Raw genomic sequence first — 17,939 nt, 5'->3', positions numbered from 1 at the left:
CATGCCACAGACACAACACGGTGTGGAACCACACGGTGGTACACGGAGGCTGGATTTAACCCTGTCCGCTCTGCACAGTAAACAAGGAAACACGTGACTACATTTTTTCTCAGCTATGACGGGCCTGAAGATCAGTCCGCCCCTCTGTGCGCCGTCACCGCTACGTCAAGCTGCGTGGAATCAAGGCGCAAATCCGTACTACCTCCAAAATAAAATAAACTTAAAAAAAAATCAAACTATTTCCAAGGATTACACGAATGTCTGTGTAAATCACTATATATAGATTTGTTTGTAAGAAAAAATGAGTATTGTTTTCGTTTTCTTGTGTGTTTTCAACCTGTAATTCACTGTGAAAATATAGCTGCTGTTACTACTACTTTTTTTCTTGCTTCTTTTTCTTTTCAATTTACGTGCAAATACTGCTGCTATATCTTCACCGTAGAATAAATGTGCGTGTGTGTGTGTGTATATATATATATTTTTTTTTTATTTTTATATATATATATATATATATATATATATATATATATATATATATATATATATATATATATATATATATATATATATATATATGTGTGTGTGTGTGTGTGTGTGTACTATATATTGGAATTGTTTTTTATTGAGAATAATTTTTCTGTTGTTCAGTCTGATGGCGAGCTTTTTGCATCGAAATTTCAGTCATAATGTGCACCAACTAGTGTATGTTCTGGTTGGCAATAAAGTGGATGTTCTGTTCTGTTCTATTTTATTTTCATCTCCTAAATAAATCTATTCCTCTTTCGCTTCGTGTTAAAGCTGTTGTATTTTATTTTGAAAGCCACCACAGGAAGCTCGCTTGCTTTAAGCGTGTCGAACTTGCCGCTGGTCTCCCCATAAACCCCGTGATCTCCAAAACAACATAACAAAGTGGGAGAAACATGGCGAGCGGAGAGGAGGCCAGAAGACGCCCCTCGGTTACCTCCTCTTCGGTCGGCCTGGAGGCTCTCTTCCCCGCAGGGACCTCGGAGCAGGCCGGCGCCGACGGAAACCCGGAGCTCGTCCTGCTGCGGGAGCGTCTCCAGGCTTGGCTATCGCCGTATGAACCCCTGCTGCTGTGGGTGCAGAGGCTGCTGGTGTGGGAGAGGCCGCTGTACAGCATCTCTGTTGCCCTGACGCTCAACACATTATTCTGGTAACCGTCCACTTTGTCTTTTTACCTTCGAAACAAACACCGATAAGGCTGCTATGAAGTGCAGCATTAGCCTGCTAGCTAATGTCATGGAGGATATTACGAAGGAACGTCAGGATAAGTTAGCTAATCCCACGTTTTTAGCTTCATGCTAACGTAGCTTTGCAAGCCAGTTTAAACTTAATTTCCACCTCGACAAGTGTTCCTACGCGCCTTTTAGGACATATATTACCAAGCTAAATAGACAACTAAAGTTATTATTGAGTTGTTAGACGTGTTAGCGGTGTAATTCTAGCTAATATTTGACACACAGAGATCCAGGCCTCCTCTTTGACCAGCTGTCAGTGACACATTGAACTGGAGAAGCTAACAGGGCTGCTAGCCAGTAGGGAGCTCCGGAGCATTGGCATGTTTATGTCAGTCAGTAGCTGATGTTTCTGTGTGTTTGTCTCCACAGGCTCCTGTCCTCCACCTCCCTGCGGCCTCTGTTCCTGCTGAGTGTGTCCCTGCTGGGGCTCATGCTCCTGGAGAGATGGAAGCCCAAGCTGCCCATCATTACCAGTAAGTTCAGCCCAGTCAGTGTGTAGGTAAAATCTGGTCTGTCATTGAAAATCAAGACACTGTTATTGTACTGTTCTTATTTATTAATGCAGATTAGGCATTCTGGTCAAGTTCTACAGTGTATAAATTGTTGTTTTTAATATATAAGCAGTCAAATTGATAAGTTAAGATAAGATAATCCTTTATAACTCCCCACGCCAGGGGAAATTTCCAGTGTTACAGCAGCAAACATCTTTCAAAGCGGCACTAACCATATGTACAGTAATAATAATAAGTATAAAAACAATATGTACAAAAATAAGTGGCATCAGCGTGAAGTGGCTTGTGGAATAAATGTAACTGTAAAAGTTCAAAAAAAATGCCAGCAGTGCAAGGAATTGTTGTACAGATTTTACCATGGTTTAAGATGATATGATATAGTCCACTGCCAGTGTTTTTATCGTTTCCAGCTCAGAATACTGTCGGGAAACGCTGAAATAATGAGGAGTCAGATATTTATGCAGCACGACTGAAGCAAAGACACTAAACCTTGTAAATGATATAAAAAGTAAAACTGCCAAAAATGAACCTTTCAGTCAGAATGTTCTTCTTTTACTTTGAGACAACAAACTCAAATACAATACAATAAAATGACACATTTACCTAGTGAATTATATCATATTAACTATATATATATATATATATATATATATATATATATATATATATATATATATATATATATATATATATATATATATATAAATAAAAATAAGACAGGTAGTGCAAAACAGTGGCAGGTATTTCCTTGAATGGACATTTCTGTAAAACAAACATAAACAAGAGAAGTTGTGCAATTGAAACAGCGGTATATATATTTACAAGAACGGACATTTGAGTAGCCTACCTACGCTTTCTTCATGTTATATGCCAGGAAGATGAACATATCTGCATTTTCAGGCTTCGAGAAAATGCGCTCCGACAGGGTGGAAGTTGCCGGAATGCTCAGGCAGAATTTGGCTGCTAATGTCAGTTTAGGATGGCAGTCACAGTTTTGTTTCCACCATCCAAGTGGGCCAGACTGGACTCAAAAAAAGCTCCAAATTAATATTCAGAAATTCGGGTCGAGCCCTGTTGTTTAGTCGCAAAAATCACATCATTATTTGTTTGTTTCCTTTCAATTGAAATGCAAACATACCACTAAAATGACGACTTATATCACTGCAATAAATATGGTTCAACCCTCTTCAGGTATATCTGTTGCTAATTATGTGTTTCTCCTCTCCTGCAGTTCAACATGTTGAGGCACTCACTGTACAAAGGTGTGTAATATGTGTGTGTATGACAAATGGATTACTTATGATTGCTAATTTCAGCATTAGAGCATTCAACTCTTAACAGTCACAAGTCTGTGTATGTCTGTGTTACGCCATTATAACTCTTTCTATCCTCCCTGACTGGTTTAGTCTGTTGCATTTCTCTTCATTCATTCCTCATGTGCCTGTCTCCTTCCCTTGTCATTACATGAACATGGAATCCTTCACTGCCTCTCTGAAAACTTTTAAGTTCAGGCTAAAGCGCTTAAAGTACAGCTTTGTATTATTCAGGCATGTTTTTGACCTTTTTTTTTTTGCTATCTTCCTGTGTTTGTGTGTGTTGGAATACAGTGAAACAATGAGCACAGAGCAGCGTCTGCTCAGTGTTCCTGAGCTCAGCCACCACCTGGCTGAGAGCTACCTGACCTGCTGCCTGTATCTCCAGGAGATGCTGCAGTACAAGCGACAAAACCACGGCAAGGTACGGCACTCATGACTGGTCGTAACACATGGAATTTAGGGGAATTATGAACTTTATGGTTATAAAAATGCAGTGTTTCTTGCAAAGACAAATCTTTTGTGACTCCTGAAAGTAACGTTATATATGTATGTATTACCTGTTTTCTTAATGAGGGTTTAATTTACTTAGTATATAAGATAAGATCCGTTTTATTCATCTAGGAGGAAATTATTTTGCCAGAGTACAATAAACAATAAACAAAGGTTTGTGGAATATACACAATTACACAGAGGTTAGTAATAAAATAGAAATAACAAATAATATAAAGCACAAAATGCAAAGTACAAAATGTAAGTTTCTAAAAGTGTTTGTGTGAAGTGTCTTAACCCTCGTGTCGTCCTGCGGGTCAAATTGACCGGTTTTAAAGTTTGAAAATGTGGGGGGAAAAAATATTTTCACAGTGAAACTTCTGAAACATTTTTAGGAAATTTTCGAACATTTTTTTGGTGGAAAAAAAAGAAATATTCAAAAAAAGTGTTTCTTAAGAACATTCACAAAAAAAATCAACCAAAATCCAGCGAAATTCGTTGGATTTTGGTTGATTTTTTTTGTGAATGTTCTTAAAACATTAGAAGTTTTACTGATATATATATATATATATATATATATATATATATATATATATATATATATATATATATATATATATATATATATATATATATATACATATATATGGAATCACTTTAGATATTTTAATGTTTTTTGGAAGATTTTTATTCAATTTTTGAAAATATTTACAAGAATTTTCTTGCCACATTTGGGGGATTTTTTTTTTTTTTAAATAAAACTTTTAAGGGAATCTTTTAAGGAATTATTGTAATTTTCTTCCTTTGCAAATGTTCAGAAATTTGGGGAATTTTTTTGCTGAATTTTAAAATTTTTTTCAGACAAGGAAACAATATTTTTTGGCCCCCGTAAATGAGGACAACAGGAGGGTTAAGTGTGTAAAGCGATTGTATACTAATACTAAAAACAGTAAGATGTATAGATTTCTGTCAAATAAGGTAACACAGATTCACTGCAGTTACTGTACGTGGATTCATCATTCTTATTGTCATGTATAAACAAATTGTGAACCCAGAAAAACCCTGAAACGACATGAGATACTCAGACATTAAATATATTTGTTGCAGTGCAGCAGTAAGTCTCAAATTACATGTAAAATTCATCTTTGGTAGCAGGCGCAAACAAATACTGTACATAAGAGTCAACAATGCTAACAGTGCGACTTTGAAATGCAAAAGTATATATTTAGGTTCTATGAAAAGCAAACTCAGCAGGTAGTGCAGCTGTGAGAACACTTTTAGACATGTCACACCTGCAGACTTTATCTTCAATATCTCTTCTTTTTTCTGGCTCCCAGTTCTGTGTGATGATGTGCAGCGGCTGTTTTGTACTAGCTGTGGTTGGACATTATGTCCCGGGAATCATGATCTCCTATATAATAGGTGAGTCACTTCATGATGTAGAAAAACACTGTTGGACTGTGTGGTTGTCATGACATTTACAGGGTGTGTGAAGATAGCAGTCAGTGAAGTAATTACACTTTTATGTAGTTTTGCTTGACATGCTTGTGCAAATTGAATGCATCTCTTCTTTCCTTACTTAACAATCACATTACTGGGTTCTCATTGGGAAATTGGCCTTTTTCTGTGTTTGTAGCACATTTCTTTTGCTAAATGTGACAGTTTATAAAGTTGTCACTGCTTCGTCTGTGCACTTCTTCAGTCCTGAGCGTCCTGCTGTGGCCGCTGGTGGTGTACCACGAGCTGATCCAGAGGATGTACACCGGCCTGGAACCAATCCTGATGAAACTGGATTACAGCATGAAGGGAGATACTGAGCACCGCAAGCATGACAAGAGGAGTGAGTGTTACTGAGACACCTTCGGGTGATAGATCTGAAACCCCTGCAGCTACAACATGCCAGTTCGTGACATTAACACAGGACTTAATTATACAGTTAGGCATTGATTTTCGAATCGATAGAAATCATCTTTCTTTTCCGCCCAACTATTGACACTGCTCTGTATACATAACTGTGTAAAAGAAGCTGTATTTAATATGAAAGAGGTATGATGAGAAGCTTCTTTGGCCACATGTGTACCTCTGTCTGATCCAACTTTTCCTTTGACAGAGGTAAAGAAGGAGATGGAGGAGGGCGATGAGCCTAGAGCTGAAACAGAAAGTGAGAGTGAGGAGGAGCTGTCCTGCTTTGCTCCAACGGTATGAACACACACCTGACGACTAAACACACAGAGCAGTTGACTTTAGTGCAGGGGTGTCAAACATGCGGCCCACGGGCCAAAACCGGCCCTCCTAGTGTAAAAATTACAGAGAAGACGTTAACTGTAAAATGTAAATTTGTAAAACTATGAATTTCAAATAATTTCTAGACCATGACAAGTTGTTTTGATCATAAAGTAAAATACTAGATTGCTCATTGTTCTTTTGTCGTTTTGTGTCTTATTTTTGTAATATTTTGTCTTGTTTTTGTCGTTTTGCATTTTTTTTTGTCTGACTTTTGTCACTTTGATCATAAAGTAAAATACTACATCGTTCAATTCCAGATAGCTGTGACTAAATGTTTCGTTCCTTTGTAGACACTCTGTGATCTTTAAGTTGTAATGTGTAAATGATAAACTGAGGCATAATGTTGTTGAAATTGAATTTATTTTGCTTTAGAAACTTCAGGTTGTTCATGATATTTTGTAAAAAGATAAATCCTTCAATGTGAACATTTTTGCACAAAAACAAAGGAAACATTTGGAGTTGTGGTTATTTATAGTTTATTATGCTGTGATTTTACTGGTCACTGGAGATCAGATTGGGCTGAATGCGGCCTCTGAACTAAAATGAGTTTGACACCCCTGTTTTAGTGAGAGTGTGTGTGTGTGTGTGTGTGTTTTTTTTTAAAACAATAAGACCACCAAAGGAAACAGCAGCAGTGGCAGGAGGTCTGAATTGAACTTCATTGACTCTGTGCTTTGGCTGATACCGTCAAGGTTTCAAGTACTGCCACATTCTGTTAGCATGACTGTAAGATTTGCATTTTTCGGTTCACCAACTGATAGTGTTGAGGTCATGCCTGGTTTTGACTCACTGTCTTCTATGAAAATAATAAGCGCTAAGTTAAGAATGTAAACTGCTGTGATCCTCAGTCTTTTCAGCAGTGTTGTTGCTCAGAATGCAAACCTTCTGATACTAAAGTCTGGTTAATCTTCACCCTTTTACTGGGATTTTCCTTCTCAGTTGTGACACAGATGATAAAGTTGATTAATTTGTGTTCATCCAGTAACGTAATTAAAAGTTTTCTGCTGTTTTTTTTGCTGTTGGTTTTGACCAGGTGGACGTGAAGACTACTGCTCTGGCAATGGCCATCACAGACTCGGAGCTGTCGGATGAAGAAGCTTCCATCTTGGAGAGTGGAGGGTTCTCAGTGTCCAGAGCCACCACTCCTCAACTGACCGATGTCTCTGAAGGTAAATCTCACTTCATCGCACTCAGAAGTTCAGAAACAGCGCCTGTGAATAGAGAAAACTTTGCTTGATTTAAATTTTGCTGTGATTGCATTTGAAGTAGTGTAATTGTGTGATGATACACAGCTCCCAGTGCTCCAGACACTCTGGAAATCCTGTTCAGACCACTTTCTGGTGCACATTTGCGATTTCAACCGTGGATTTCAAAGTTGGCAGACAGCAAACATCTGATTCTGTGTCAAATTGAACCAACCTTGAATTCTTCCGTGGAAGAGCCAGCAGTCTCCCAGAGTGACGACAGCATGTCGTGTCATGAGCAGGAGCATGCTCATTGTTTTGCACTGGAAATTTGTCCCACAGGGTCAGACTGTCAGCACCAGGTTCTGCTGTAACATCCTGAGGCATCTAAGGGAGATTGTTTGGCACGAACAGCCTGAACTCTACCATGTGGCAATGCACCACCACAATCGTCTTTCCTCACCCACTTTGCATGCCAGTGTTGGCTCCCTGCAACTTCCTCGGCTACTCCAAAATAAAATTCAAATTGAGGGTTGCTGTTTTGAAACTCTGGAGGAGATCATGCACATGTTGCAGATGATGCACCTGCAGAACAGGACTTTAACCTTCATGTTGTCCTGCGGGTCAAAATTGACCCGTTTTAAAGTTTGAAAATGTGGAGAAAAATATATATTTTCACAGTGAAACTTGTGATGTCCACATTTTCAACATCTTTTGGAAATCTTTGAAGATTTTTTGTTAGAAAAAAAGAAATTTTAAAAATGTTTCTGAAGAACATTCACAAAAAAATCAACCAAAATCCTGCAAATTTCATTGGATTTTGGTTGATTTTTATGTGAATGTTCTTAAAGAAAATATTAGAAGTTTTATTGGGATATATGTAATCGCTTTAGATATTTTTAGGATTTTTTAAAAATATTTTTACTCATTTTTTGAAAATATTTACAAGAATTTTCTTGCCAAATTTGGGGGATTTTTTTAAAATAAAACTTTTAAGGGAAACTTTTAAGGAATGGTTGGAATTTTCTTCCTGAAGGTTTTGCAAATTTTCAGAAATTTGGGGAATTTTTTGCTGAATTTTTGGATTTTTTTTCAGACAAGGAAACAATATCGTTTGGTGCCTGTAAATGAGGACAACAGGAGGGTTAAGTAGAGTCCCAAGCATGGCAGGAGCACTTGGAGCTTTGTATGGCTGAAAAGGTGAATCCCTCGCAAGGGATTAACTCAGATATGTGTTTGTTTTCAGTAGACGCAGACACTGAACTTCTTAATCCCATCACGTATGCCAACAGAGAAGTTGTTCTATTGTTTGGGAAGAGAGCCAAAGGTTCCCAGAAAGTTCAGCTCTGGAAAAAGTAGGAATGCAGGTCCACCAGCAGAAAACTAGCGTTTAGCTCTGCTCTGACAAAGTATGCAGATGTTTTTTTTCCTTTGTCATACTTCATTGGTTCTGTGCGTCAGTAGTTTTCTGGGGAATTAAGAGATTTTCTGCTCCAGTCTGCCCTCACGTCAATACAGCAACCTATACATGGATTTATTTATCTGTCCCCTTCCTGTAGTCTGGCCTTGCCTCCTGGTATATTCAGCAATTCATATGTCTTCGATTTCAAGCTAGAAACTTTATGAAGAAGTCGATTTGTAAAGCGTTACAAAGGGTCCTCGGATTACGACGTCCTCGACCTACGGCGTTTCATCATTACGTTGGAACTGGTTACGTTGAGCTAGTTGAGTAGCTTACATTCTGTGGTTGTACGCCACCTTGGATTGTGCTACATTCACTAACTTTTTACCCTTCATTGTGGCTCCCAAGTGTAAGTCAGACTCTTCTGATGGCAGTGGTTTGAAGAAAAGGAAAGCCATCTCCATGGAAGTGAAATTAGATATAATAAAATGCTCTGAAAAGTGCCAAACACCAACCAACATTGGTCAAAATGTAAAAATGATGCAACATATTGTAGCGACCCTCTGTGATGAATGAGTGAGACTTTATCTTGTTCTCTGGTCGTTTATTATTTAACCTTTATTTAACCAGGAGAGAGCCTGTTGAGATTAAAAACATTTTTCAAGGGAGTCCTGGCCAAGATTGGCAGCAGCAAGTCCAAAGCACAGTTATAAAATTACACAGTTAAGACATAATTAAAATCTGAACAAAAAAACAAACAAAAAAAATGTAATTTACAAGAAAGTTATAAAAAAACAAGTGCATTTTGTGGAAACGGCCTCAAGAACTGGCAGTTTAGATTTGAAGGCACTCAATGAGATTAACTCGGTTAATTTCCAGTCTTTCTGCAGCATATTCCAGGCAGAAGGTGCAGAATAAACAAAAGCATTTTTACCCAGTTCAGTACAAACATATGGAATAAAAAGCAACAAATGATCTTGTGAACGGAGTGAGTGAAGATCAGAACTTTTCTGTGCAGTTAAGGAACAAATGTAGGAGGGCAGTAGTCCAAAGATTGCCTTGTATATGAAAGTATACCAATGATGGATCCTTCTGGTGGCTAAAGCTGGCCATCCCACCTGAGAGTAGAACTCGCAGTGGTGCGTTGACACTTTACAGTTTGCAATAAACCTCAAAGAAGCTTGGTAAACGGTGTCAACCATTCGAAGACTTTGAGCAGAAGCATTCATATACGAAAGATCTTCGTAATCCAACACAGACAAAAAAGTCACTTTCACTGACATTAAGTAAATCTGGAACTGAACAACAAACATTGAAACCTCAACAACAACATCAGTTCGTTACAATACTCTGTTATCTTCTAGTAAAATGATTCATACATGCATGAAATTCGTCGGTATTCATGACTTTTCTGAAGAACTGATCATAACAGGATGCACGTAATGGCTTTGCTTACATTTTCGCCGGAGTTCTGTTCCTACAGTGTGGCGTAAGTCGATTTTCGCCATAAGTCGGAACTCTGGCATAAGTCGAGGACCCCCGGTATAGGCAGTATGTCTGGTTTAGATCCTTGAGTCAGATAAGATTCTTTTTGCTCCCTCATTTCTACTCCAGACTTGGACCAGCAGAGTTTACACAGCGACCCGGAGGAGGCCTACCTGCGGGATCTTCCTGAGTTCCCCTCAGCCGAGGAGTTTCCATTCATTGAGCACAACCTGCTTCACTTTCCTCTGCGAGGTCCGGGCCAGGGAGACAGAACCCAGGCTTGTGCTCAAGCAGAGGGGGAACCGCTGAGCCCCGCCAGCCTGCTCATCCAGCACCTAGCGTCCCCTCTCCACTTTGTGAACACACATTTCAATGGACACGGACGACCGCCTGGGGGTGAGGAGGGTCTGTCGGCTGTTCCGGGTGCAGGAGAGGGAGCAGCAGGGAGGCAGGAGGGGGAGGAGAAGGAAGCGGCGGTAACCCAGGGTGCACAGCGTTCATTGGAGGCCTTGAGCGAGGAGATAGTGAGCACGGCCATCTCCACCGTTGTGCAGAACACTCTGTCGGCCCTGCTGCACTCCAGCGAGGCCGGCGACGAGCCCTCCCTGGATGAGTTCCTCCCCACTGAAACTCCACCAGGTGCTCTGGAGACCTCCACCCCACCCACCGACACCACCGCTGACACTACAGTTACTACGACGGGGGCGGCGGGTCCCGACGAGGACCCGGATGAGGCGATCACGACGGAAAGCGGCGCTGGCGAGGAGTTCCCCGACGACACACTAGTTCCGACCGAGGACGAGGACTTTGAGCTTTTGGACCAAAGTGAACTGGAGCAGGCAGACGAGGCGCTGGAGCTCAGCTCTGACAGACCGGTGGTGGGAGGAGCTCCTGACACGCCTCCGTCTCCTCAACATCAACCACAGTCATAGCTTTGCTGTTCGCCCCCACCGTCAACTGTGTTTGTCTTTTATTTGTACATTAGAACTACATTATAAACATACATACAGCTATTTACAATTCATTTATCAAAGAGTTTAATACTGCTGGTTGGTGATTGTGTGGCAGATGGTTGAGACACTTGGTAGGTTCTCTTTTCATAGCTTCGCTTTACGAGGGTCTGCACAGCCTCGGTACCTGAGTTCTAGTCCAAGATTGTCACATTTAATGGGATCATTGCAGCTTTACTGTTCCCCTAATGGAAATCATCAGTATGCATTTACAGTAGAAGTTTTTGGCTTGATAGTGTCAGAGAGCAGAGGTTGGATTGACGGTTCGTTACTGTTTTAAACCCGTTTAGTCTCTTCTGAAGCCTTCATTTTGTACCTTGGCTAATGGCTGAACCTTCCGAAGCAGATGTTTATGTAGATGGTATTATGAAGAGTTGAAATGTTGGATTACATGACTAATAATATATGCGATAAATTATTTAATTTAATGATCAGTTGATTATTATTATTATTAAGCTGAGGGGGAGTTTGAAAGTACGTTTTATCCTTTCCATAATGATTGTATGTAAGTGTTTTAACGACGGACGTCCAAGTTCAAATTGTAGTTGCGTCTTCCCGGTTAGTGAATCGATATTAACCCCCCGTCTTTACCTTTTAAGGTTTTGAAAGAAGCATTCAATCATTGGTGGTTTTTCACTTGTTGCCTGAAAATGGAATCTTTGACATTACTGGATGTTGACAACTAGTTGGTCTTTACCCATACACACAAGTGACTTTCACGTGGCAAGATAAAAGAAATGTTCCTGGATTTCCTCTCTGTGATGGATGCCTCGTTTTTATTGAGATTAGATCTCACATCCATTTGAGTTTATTACTGATCCGACAGATTTAAAACCATCATCACTGGGGAATATATATTTACCAAATAACCTCCTCCGTGCCACGACAAGTTCATGCATGCCGTGCATCACGCATGTCTCAATATTCAAGGTCAGTTTTCAAAAGAGCACTACATGTACTGGAGCAGATTTTTTGTCTTGTTTTTGAAGGGGCATAAAGCTTTCATTGTACATCACGTGTCTGAAAAAAATTGACGAATACTTCCAGTTGAATGAAGAGGGCGATTTTTGCTTTTGTAAACCACTCAGCATCCAAATCTCAGGGGTGGGTTGTACAAAGTGAATATAAAACTGCAGAATACGTGTCCATTTCCTGACTTGTCGTAGTGCACTGTATTTGTACTAACCTTTCCTTTTTTTTCCAGTCTCCTTGTGTATAGTGTAGAAATGCAAAAAAAAAAAAAAAAGGAAAGTGTATATTCTGCATGTAAAAACAGCACTCTCTTCAAGTTCTCCTTGTCAGCTGACAAAGTACTGCACAATTTGTGAGGAAAATCAGTTCGAATGTTTCAGGTTAAAAAAAAAAAACGCCTGTTAAATTCAGTTTATTTCATTACAATGAGGGGAATAAAAGTTTTGATGTGTCCTTTTATTTTGAAAAGACTACCCAGCTGTAAATGGAAATGGGTGGCAAGCGATAACATCAGATTTAGAGATTAACAGACTAGTTTGTGTATGGTAGTTGTGTATTTTATGCTTAAAATATTTGCTTCTTGACCTATATATGTATATGTGTATATATAAATACACATATATATACATAGATATAAAAATATATAAAAGACACTTACCGAACTGTACAATTTAAAAAAAAAAAAAAAGGAATATATTTTCTAATTTCTCCTTTTTCCATAAAGTACTCAGTTTGATCTTTTACGTCTAAAAATGTAACCGCTACGGACAAGTTTCAGAACGTGGGAAGGTTTGCTGTCATTAAGCTGGTAAAATAAATCTGCAACTTCACATGTGAAAGTAAGACAATAAAAGAACAAACTGAAACAAACTAAAGATGTTGCAATGACCTTTATCAGCCTCATGTGTGTGGAACTTTTTATTTCTGAAACCATTTTTTTAAAATGCCTATCAAACATTGTTATTCATGACAACAGGGCAGTTTTCTGGTCCAAGTTCTTTTTCCTGGAAAAGAAAAAAATACTCTGTTAGTACCTTTTCTTTAAAGAGCTTGTAATTGTACTTTTGGGATTTACTAGACCACATATATGTCCAGAAACCTATTTTTTTTCATGCTGTAAATTCCTGCAGCACCTTGCGTCACTCTGTCTGAAACTCTCTTGCGAAAATGGAGACAAAAAATGATGTCTTTTGCTGATGACTACAGCCAAACTAGCCGCCCGGCCGGTGTTATGTGCAACTGTGTTACATGATGATGAAGTGTAGTATTGTAGCGATGAAAATGTGCAACATCCACAGAGATGTTGTTCAGCTTGACACACCTGCCTCAGTTCGCTTGCAAGAAGCTGAAGTTTCTTGTTCAGCTCGTCTCCAACAGTCACATCAGACAGCACAGACCATTTACCGTCTTTAAATCTGACTGGGACCGACATGACAACGTCATCTGGAAGACTGTAGTGACCTACGAGTAGCCATAGAGAAATATTTAATTATAAAATAGATCAACCACAACATAGATTGTTTAAAATGTTTCATAGAGATTAAACTTCATTTCTACATGTTGCTGTGTCCAACCTGGGCAACGTACACCCACAGACAGGACCTCATCTGGATCACAAATACCATTCCATGCCCTCAGGACGGCGAGGATCCCGTTAGCGGCCAGCATGGCGGCAGCTCGGCTGGTCTTTGAAGTCACGGTTTCATGTTGACATTGCACCAAGTGTTGAAAGTCTTTTTCCAGCCATTTCCTGGAAAGGAAAAGGGGATTATTGGGTTTTTTTGGCATTTCCAAGCACAGGATGTTTTTGATCAGAGCTGGCAGATGGCTGGGGCAGATGTGCAACCAACATTTGCACAGACTGAGTTTGTCAGTTGATGGCAGGTCAGTGGCAGACTGTTGGGGTCAATATATAATTGAGAGACTTTTGAAGTCCATGGGATACATCTTGCATACATTTTTATTAAACATAAAAAAACTAATGTTTTTTATGTTCATTATGATCACATCTTTACAATTCCATCATTATTTATTGGGGAAACAATCAATTATTAATAAAAAATGAGTGGATATCACTAAAATGTCAACTAAATAACCGTCAGAATTTAATAACAGCCACCTTCTAATTAGCTAAACAATAATAAAATGAGCTGATTCAAAACATTGTTTTGATTGTGTTCTTTTTATTAAGTTGAGATAATCATGACATATTTCTTTTTTGGCAATATATCAAATTTTAGATGGAAAATAACTAATTGTATCTGTGTCTGAAAAATCACTTTCAGCTAAGTTCCCCATTACAAAAACACCTCTCAAGCAAGTGTGTTAATTCCAGATCACATGACCTGCTCCATGTGTTGTGTTTTGATTTTGCTGTTTCATGTCTTTTTTTTTCATTTTTGTCTCGTTTTTGTCATTTTGTGTGTCATTTTTGTCATTTTCTGTCTTGTTTTTGTCATTTTGTGTCTCAGTTTTGTTGTTTCATGTCTCGTTTTTGTCATTTTGTGTCTCGGTTTTGTCGTTTTCTGTCTCATTTTTGTCGTTTTTGTCGTTTCGTGTCTCATTTTTGTCATTTTGTGTCTTGGTTTTTAATAAACCTGCTCCACATGATGTCATTTCCTCCTGAAGAAAAGACTGGCCAGACTCCAAGGCTTTCTGACTTATTTAATATAAAGTAATGTGTGAGTAAAGTGTGGATTTATGGCATGTCAACAGGTATACTACAATATCTTTAGAAATAACTTTCAATTTTACTCAATTATATATATAATATTTAGAATAATCTTTCTCTAATAATGCCATGTGGTGTTTGGTTGATTTTAGGCCTGAAAACAGCAAAAATGTCAACAAGGATACAAAAAGTCCAGCAATTATAAATTGACCCTTTTAGTGTGTTTGTGTAAGCTGCAAGCCAAATTCATTGGCATTAACCAATAAAAAAAATGCTTTTCTCTATCAATGAACCAGGAGTCTTGCACATTGTTGCCTATTCAAACTTAGTAAAATCTTGCTTTTGAAACAGACCTGTCAGGACAAATCTTTAGGACTGGTTGAGAATAAAAAGCCGGTCCTTTAATTGCCCCGTCGTAGTTGAAAACCTTCGCCCTCTGCAGGTCAACGTAGAAATCACCACTGATGTTTCCCCACACAATGACATCTGTAACATCTAACAACACAGATGCGTCATTAATCTCACATTTCAGCCGCTACGATGCATTCGAAACCAATCATTTTACAGCAGATACCTGATGGTCTCACTTTGAGCTTCTTTGCAATTATGGCCCTGGCTTTGTTCTCCAGCTGTGTTGCCGTGGCGACGAACTGTTGGCTGTCAACGGAGCGTGCACCGTCCACAAGAAGCGAGCATCTCAGGTTGACGAATGAGCCGCCAGACACGATCACCTTCACCTTCTTGTTTGCTCTTGTGTCGATCAGCTGTCCGTACACTCCGTATCGCTCCATCACTTTCCTCTTCTTTTCTTCATCACCGTCATCCTCTCTTTCATCGGTCCAGCAATCGTCCAACAGGAGGATGACGTCCGCTTCTTGGAAAGCCTCATCCAGATCTGTGTGGACCGTCACCTGGAAAAGAAAATGTGTTAGATGATGACTTTAATGGATGTGATTAACCCCCCTGTTGTCCTCATTTACGGGCACCAAAAAATATTGTTTCCTTCTCTAAAAAATCCCAAAATTCAGCAAAAAAATTCCCCAAATTTCTGAAAATTTGCAAAACCTTCAGGAAGAAAATTCCAATAATTCCTCAAAAGTTTACCTTAAAAGTTTTATTTTAAAAAATCCCCCAAATTTGGCAAGAAAATTTTTGTAAATATTTTCAAAAAATGAGTAAAAATCTTCCAAAAAATCCTAAAAATATCTAAAGTGATTACATATATTTCAGTAAAACTTCTAATATTCTCTTTACAACATTCACATAAAAATCAACCAAAATCCAGCAAAATTTGCTGGATTTTGTTTGATTTTTATGTGAATGTTCTTAAGAAACATTTTTAACATTTCTTTTTCCACCAAAAAATGTTCAAAGATTTCCCAAAAATGTTGAAAATGTGGACATCAGATGTTTCACTGTGAATTATATTTTTTTCCACATTTTCAAACTTTTAAAACTGGTCAATTTTGACCTGCAGGACGACACGAGGGTTAAACAGTTGTGGAACCTCTACCTGATGGAGCAAACTGGGTGCAAGGTCCTCGATCTCCATCCTCAGCCCCTGAAGTTCCTCCACATTCCCCTGCAGCTCCAGTAGGTGGAGGCTGATTACAGAAACTTGAGGGAACACCTCAGCAGAAAGTAGATTAGGGATCAGGATGTGGCACGTTGGGCTGAGAGCACTGGAAACACACTTCAACTATTAAAACATTCCACGTCGGAAACATTTTCTTTGTGTTTTTTTTAGAGGAACCCACCCACTGATCCATATATGAAGGGGTTGAATAAGACTGGCCAGGTGCTGCTCTTCCACAATGAGGTCCATCTTGGTCTTCAGGTTGTCTGCTGCAATGCTCAGCATCATATCTGAGGGCATGTCTGATGTGATGCCATAGTAGTCCTACACAACCAATCAGAATCTTACAAAGAATGAATTCATCACTAACAGTAACACTAATAAATAGAAAAAACAAAGTATGATTTTAAAAAAGAGTAAAACATTCATTTAAAAAGCTGTAAATATTACATGTGTAGCAAATCAAAGCTGCTATAAAAGTAATACAAACATTTATGATGTTATTTAAGTGAGGCAGCTGCATGGGTCAATATATAATTGCAGGACTTTTTGTATCATAGTTGACTTTTTTGCTGTTTTCAGGCCTAAAATCAACATGGCCACCTATAACCAAACACCACATGGCAATTTTACAGAAAGATTCTTCTAAATATTATTGAAAGTTATTTATAAAGATATTGTAGTAAACCTGTTGACATGCCATAAATCCACACTTGACTCACACACTACTTTAAAACTACTATGTATAAAATGTAATTTATTGCCAGAAAAGAAATATCTTTCATGATTATCTGAACTTAATAAAAAGAACACAATCTAAACATTTTTTGAATCAGTTTATTATTGTTTAGCTAATTACAAGGTGGTTGTTATTAAACTTGGATGGTTATTTAGTCGACATTTTAGTGATATCCAGTCATTTTTATTTATTAAGTGATTGTTTCCATAATAAATAATTATAAAGACATGATCATAATGAACATAAAAAACATTAATTTGTTAAGTTTTGATAAAAATGTATGCAAGATATATCCCATGAACTTCAAAAGTCCTTCAATTATATATTGACCCTTATAGAATTGCAGCAATGTGCAATTTATTTGTGTGGGAATGTGCAAAATTTGAAATTTGAGATTGATTATAGCAGAGGAAATCTATCTCTATCTACCTGGCAGTGCTCTAGGAAGTCACTGAAACCTCCTAAGAGCAACCCTTTGCCTCCCTGGTGGACCAGTTCCCTCCAAACCAAAGGAGACTGCTCGTGTTTCCACCCGTTTCTTTTGCAGGTGACATCCAGCCATTCCTGTCACAACCACAGTAGAGGTCAGGTAACAATACATCCCAAAATAAGCAACTGTTTTGTACATCAAAAAGACAAATTACCGTCCACTCATCTGGGAGGATGGAGATCTTGTGGACCTTGAAGTTTGGCAGACATCTCTGCAGATGGTCTGCTAATAGTTCCGCTTTGGCATAATGAGGGCAGTCTGCTTTCCCTGTAGAGGTTAAAATTGTAAAAATTAGTCATAGTAGTTGAAATATATCCAAATATTAGAGGATAAAAATAAAAAAACAAGCCTTTACCAGCGAGCATAAATTTTGCCATTATTTGCGGAAGCGTTGGTTGCTAGGAAACGGGGCGTTACGCTTTATTGGGTCCGCCTGACAACGGAAAAATATCGGCAGGTATTTAAATTTTTTTTTTTTTAAACTTGCGATTTGAAAATTTTACACCTTGGATTTTTAATACATTATTACATGTCACATTTTCAAAACA

The 17,939-nt window shown here is 38.5% G+C and overlaps 2 protein-coding genes across 3 annotated transcripts; one reads left to right on the top strand and one right to left on the bottom strand.

The window, feature by feature from the left end:
* Nucleotides 1-876: 876 nt before the first annotated feature.
* On the top strand, nt 877-12,790 carry retreg2 (reticulophagy regulator family member 2). The gene is made up of 9 exons (XM_023270549.3): nt 877-1,174; nt 1,629-1,732; nt 3,003-3,033; nt 3,379-3,508; nt 4,914-4,998; nt 5,279-5,416; nt 5,687-5,775; nt 6,896-7,031; nt 10,063-12,790. The coding sequence occupies exons 1-9, from the start codon at nt 921-923 to the stop codon at nt 10,863-10,865; spliced, it is 1,770 nt and encodes a 589-aa protein (XP_023126317.1). The 5' UTR covers nt 877-920; the 3' UTR covers nt 10,866-12,790.
* mdh1b (malate dehydrogenase 1B, NAD (soluble)) lies at nt 12,290-17,815 on the bottom strand. 2 transcript variants are annotated; one of them, XM_023270550.2, is made up of 10 exons: nt 17,747-17,814; nt 17,546-17,658; nt 17,331-17,465; nt 16,344-16,486; nt 16,100-16,268; nt 15,161-15,497; nt 14,940-15,081; nt 13,490-13,665; nt 13,237-13,376; nt 12,290-12,919 (listed from the first exon to the last, which is right to left on the bottom strand). In XM_023270550.2, the coding sequence occupies exons 1-10, from the start codon at nt 17,766-17,768 to the stop codon at nt 12,866-12,868; spliced, it is 1,431 nt and encodes a 476-aa protein (XP_023126318.2). In that variant the 5' UTR covers nt 17,769-17,814; the 3' UTR covers nt 12,290-12,865. The 2 variants fall into 2 exon arrangements, with proteins under 2 accessions (XP_023126318.2, XP_035804210.2); XM_035948317.2 differs by having other exon boundaries at nt 12,290-13,376; nt 17,747-17,815.
* Between the last annotated feature and the right edge of the window lie 124 nt (nt 17,816-17,939).

The sequence above is a fragment of the Amphiprion ocellaris genome, chromosome 24 (genome assembly GCF_022539595.1).
Source record: "Amphiprion ocellaris isolate individual 3 ecotype Okinawa chromosome 24, ASM2253959v1, whole genome shotgun sequence".
NCBI classification, from domain to species: Eukaryota; Metazoa; Chordata; class Actinopteri; family Pomacentridae; genus Amphiprion; species Amphiprion ocellaris.
The sequence above is the reverse complement of the archived record's forward strand: the minus strand, read 5'-3'. Positions and strand labels throughout refer to the sequence as shown.

Excerpts from the sequence above, each read along its gene's own strand:
- retreg2 (XM_023270549.3), top strand. The coding sequence starts at position 921 with ATGGCGAGCGGAGAGGAGGCCAGAAGACGCCCCTCGGTTACCTCCTCT. Across the intron at positions 3,509-4,913 it reads AGCGACAAAACCACGGCAAG|TTCTGTGTGATGATGTGCAG; the intron begins GTACGGCACTCA and ends TCTGGCTCCCAG. Across the intron at positions 5,417-5,686 it reads CCGCAAGCATGACAAGAGGA|AGGTAAAGAAGGAGATGGAG; the intron begins GTGAGTGTTACT and ends TTCCTTTGACAG.
- mdh1b (XM_035948317.2), bottom strand. The coding sequence starts at position 17,768 with ATGGCAAAATTTATGCTCGCTG. Across the intron at positions 15,498-16,099 it reads CACCCAGTTTGCTCCATCAG|GTGACGGTCCACACAGATCT; the intron begins GTAGAGGTTCCA and ends TTTCTTTTCCAG. Across the intron at positions 13,377-13,489 it reads TGTGGGTGTACGTTGCCCAG|GTCACTACAGTCTTCCAGAT; the intron begins GTTGGACACAGC and ends GGCTACTCGTAG.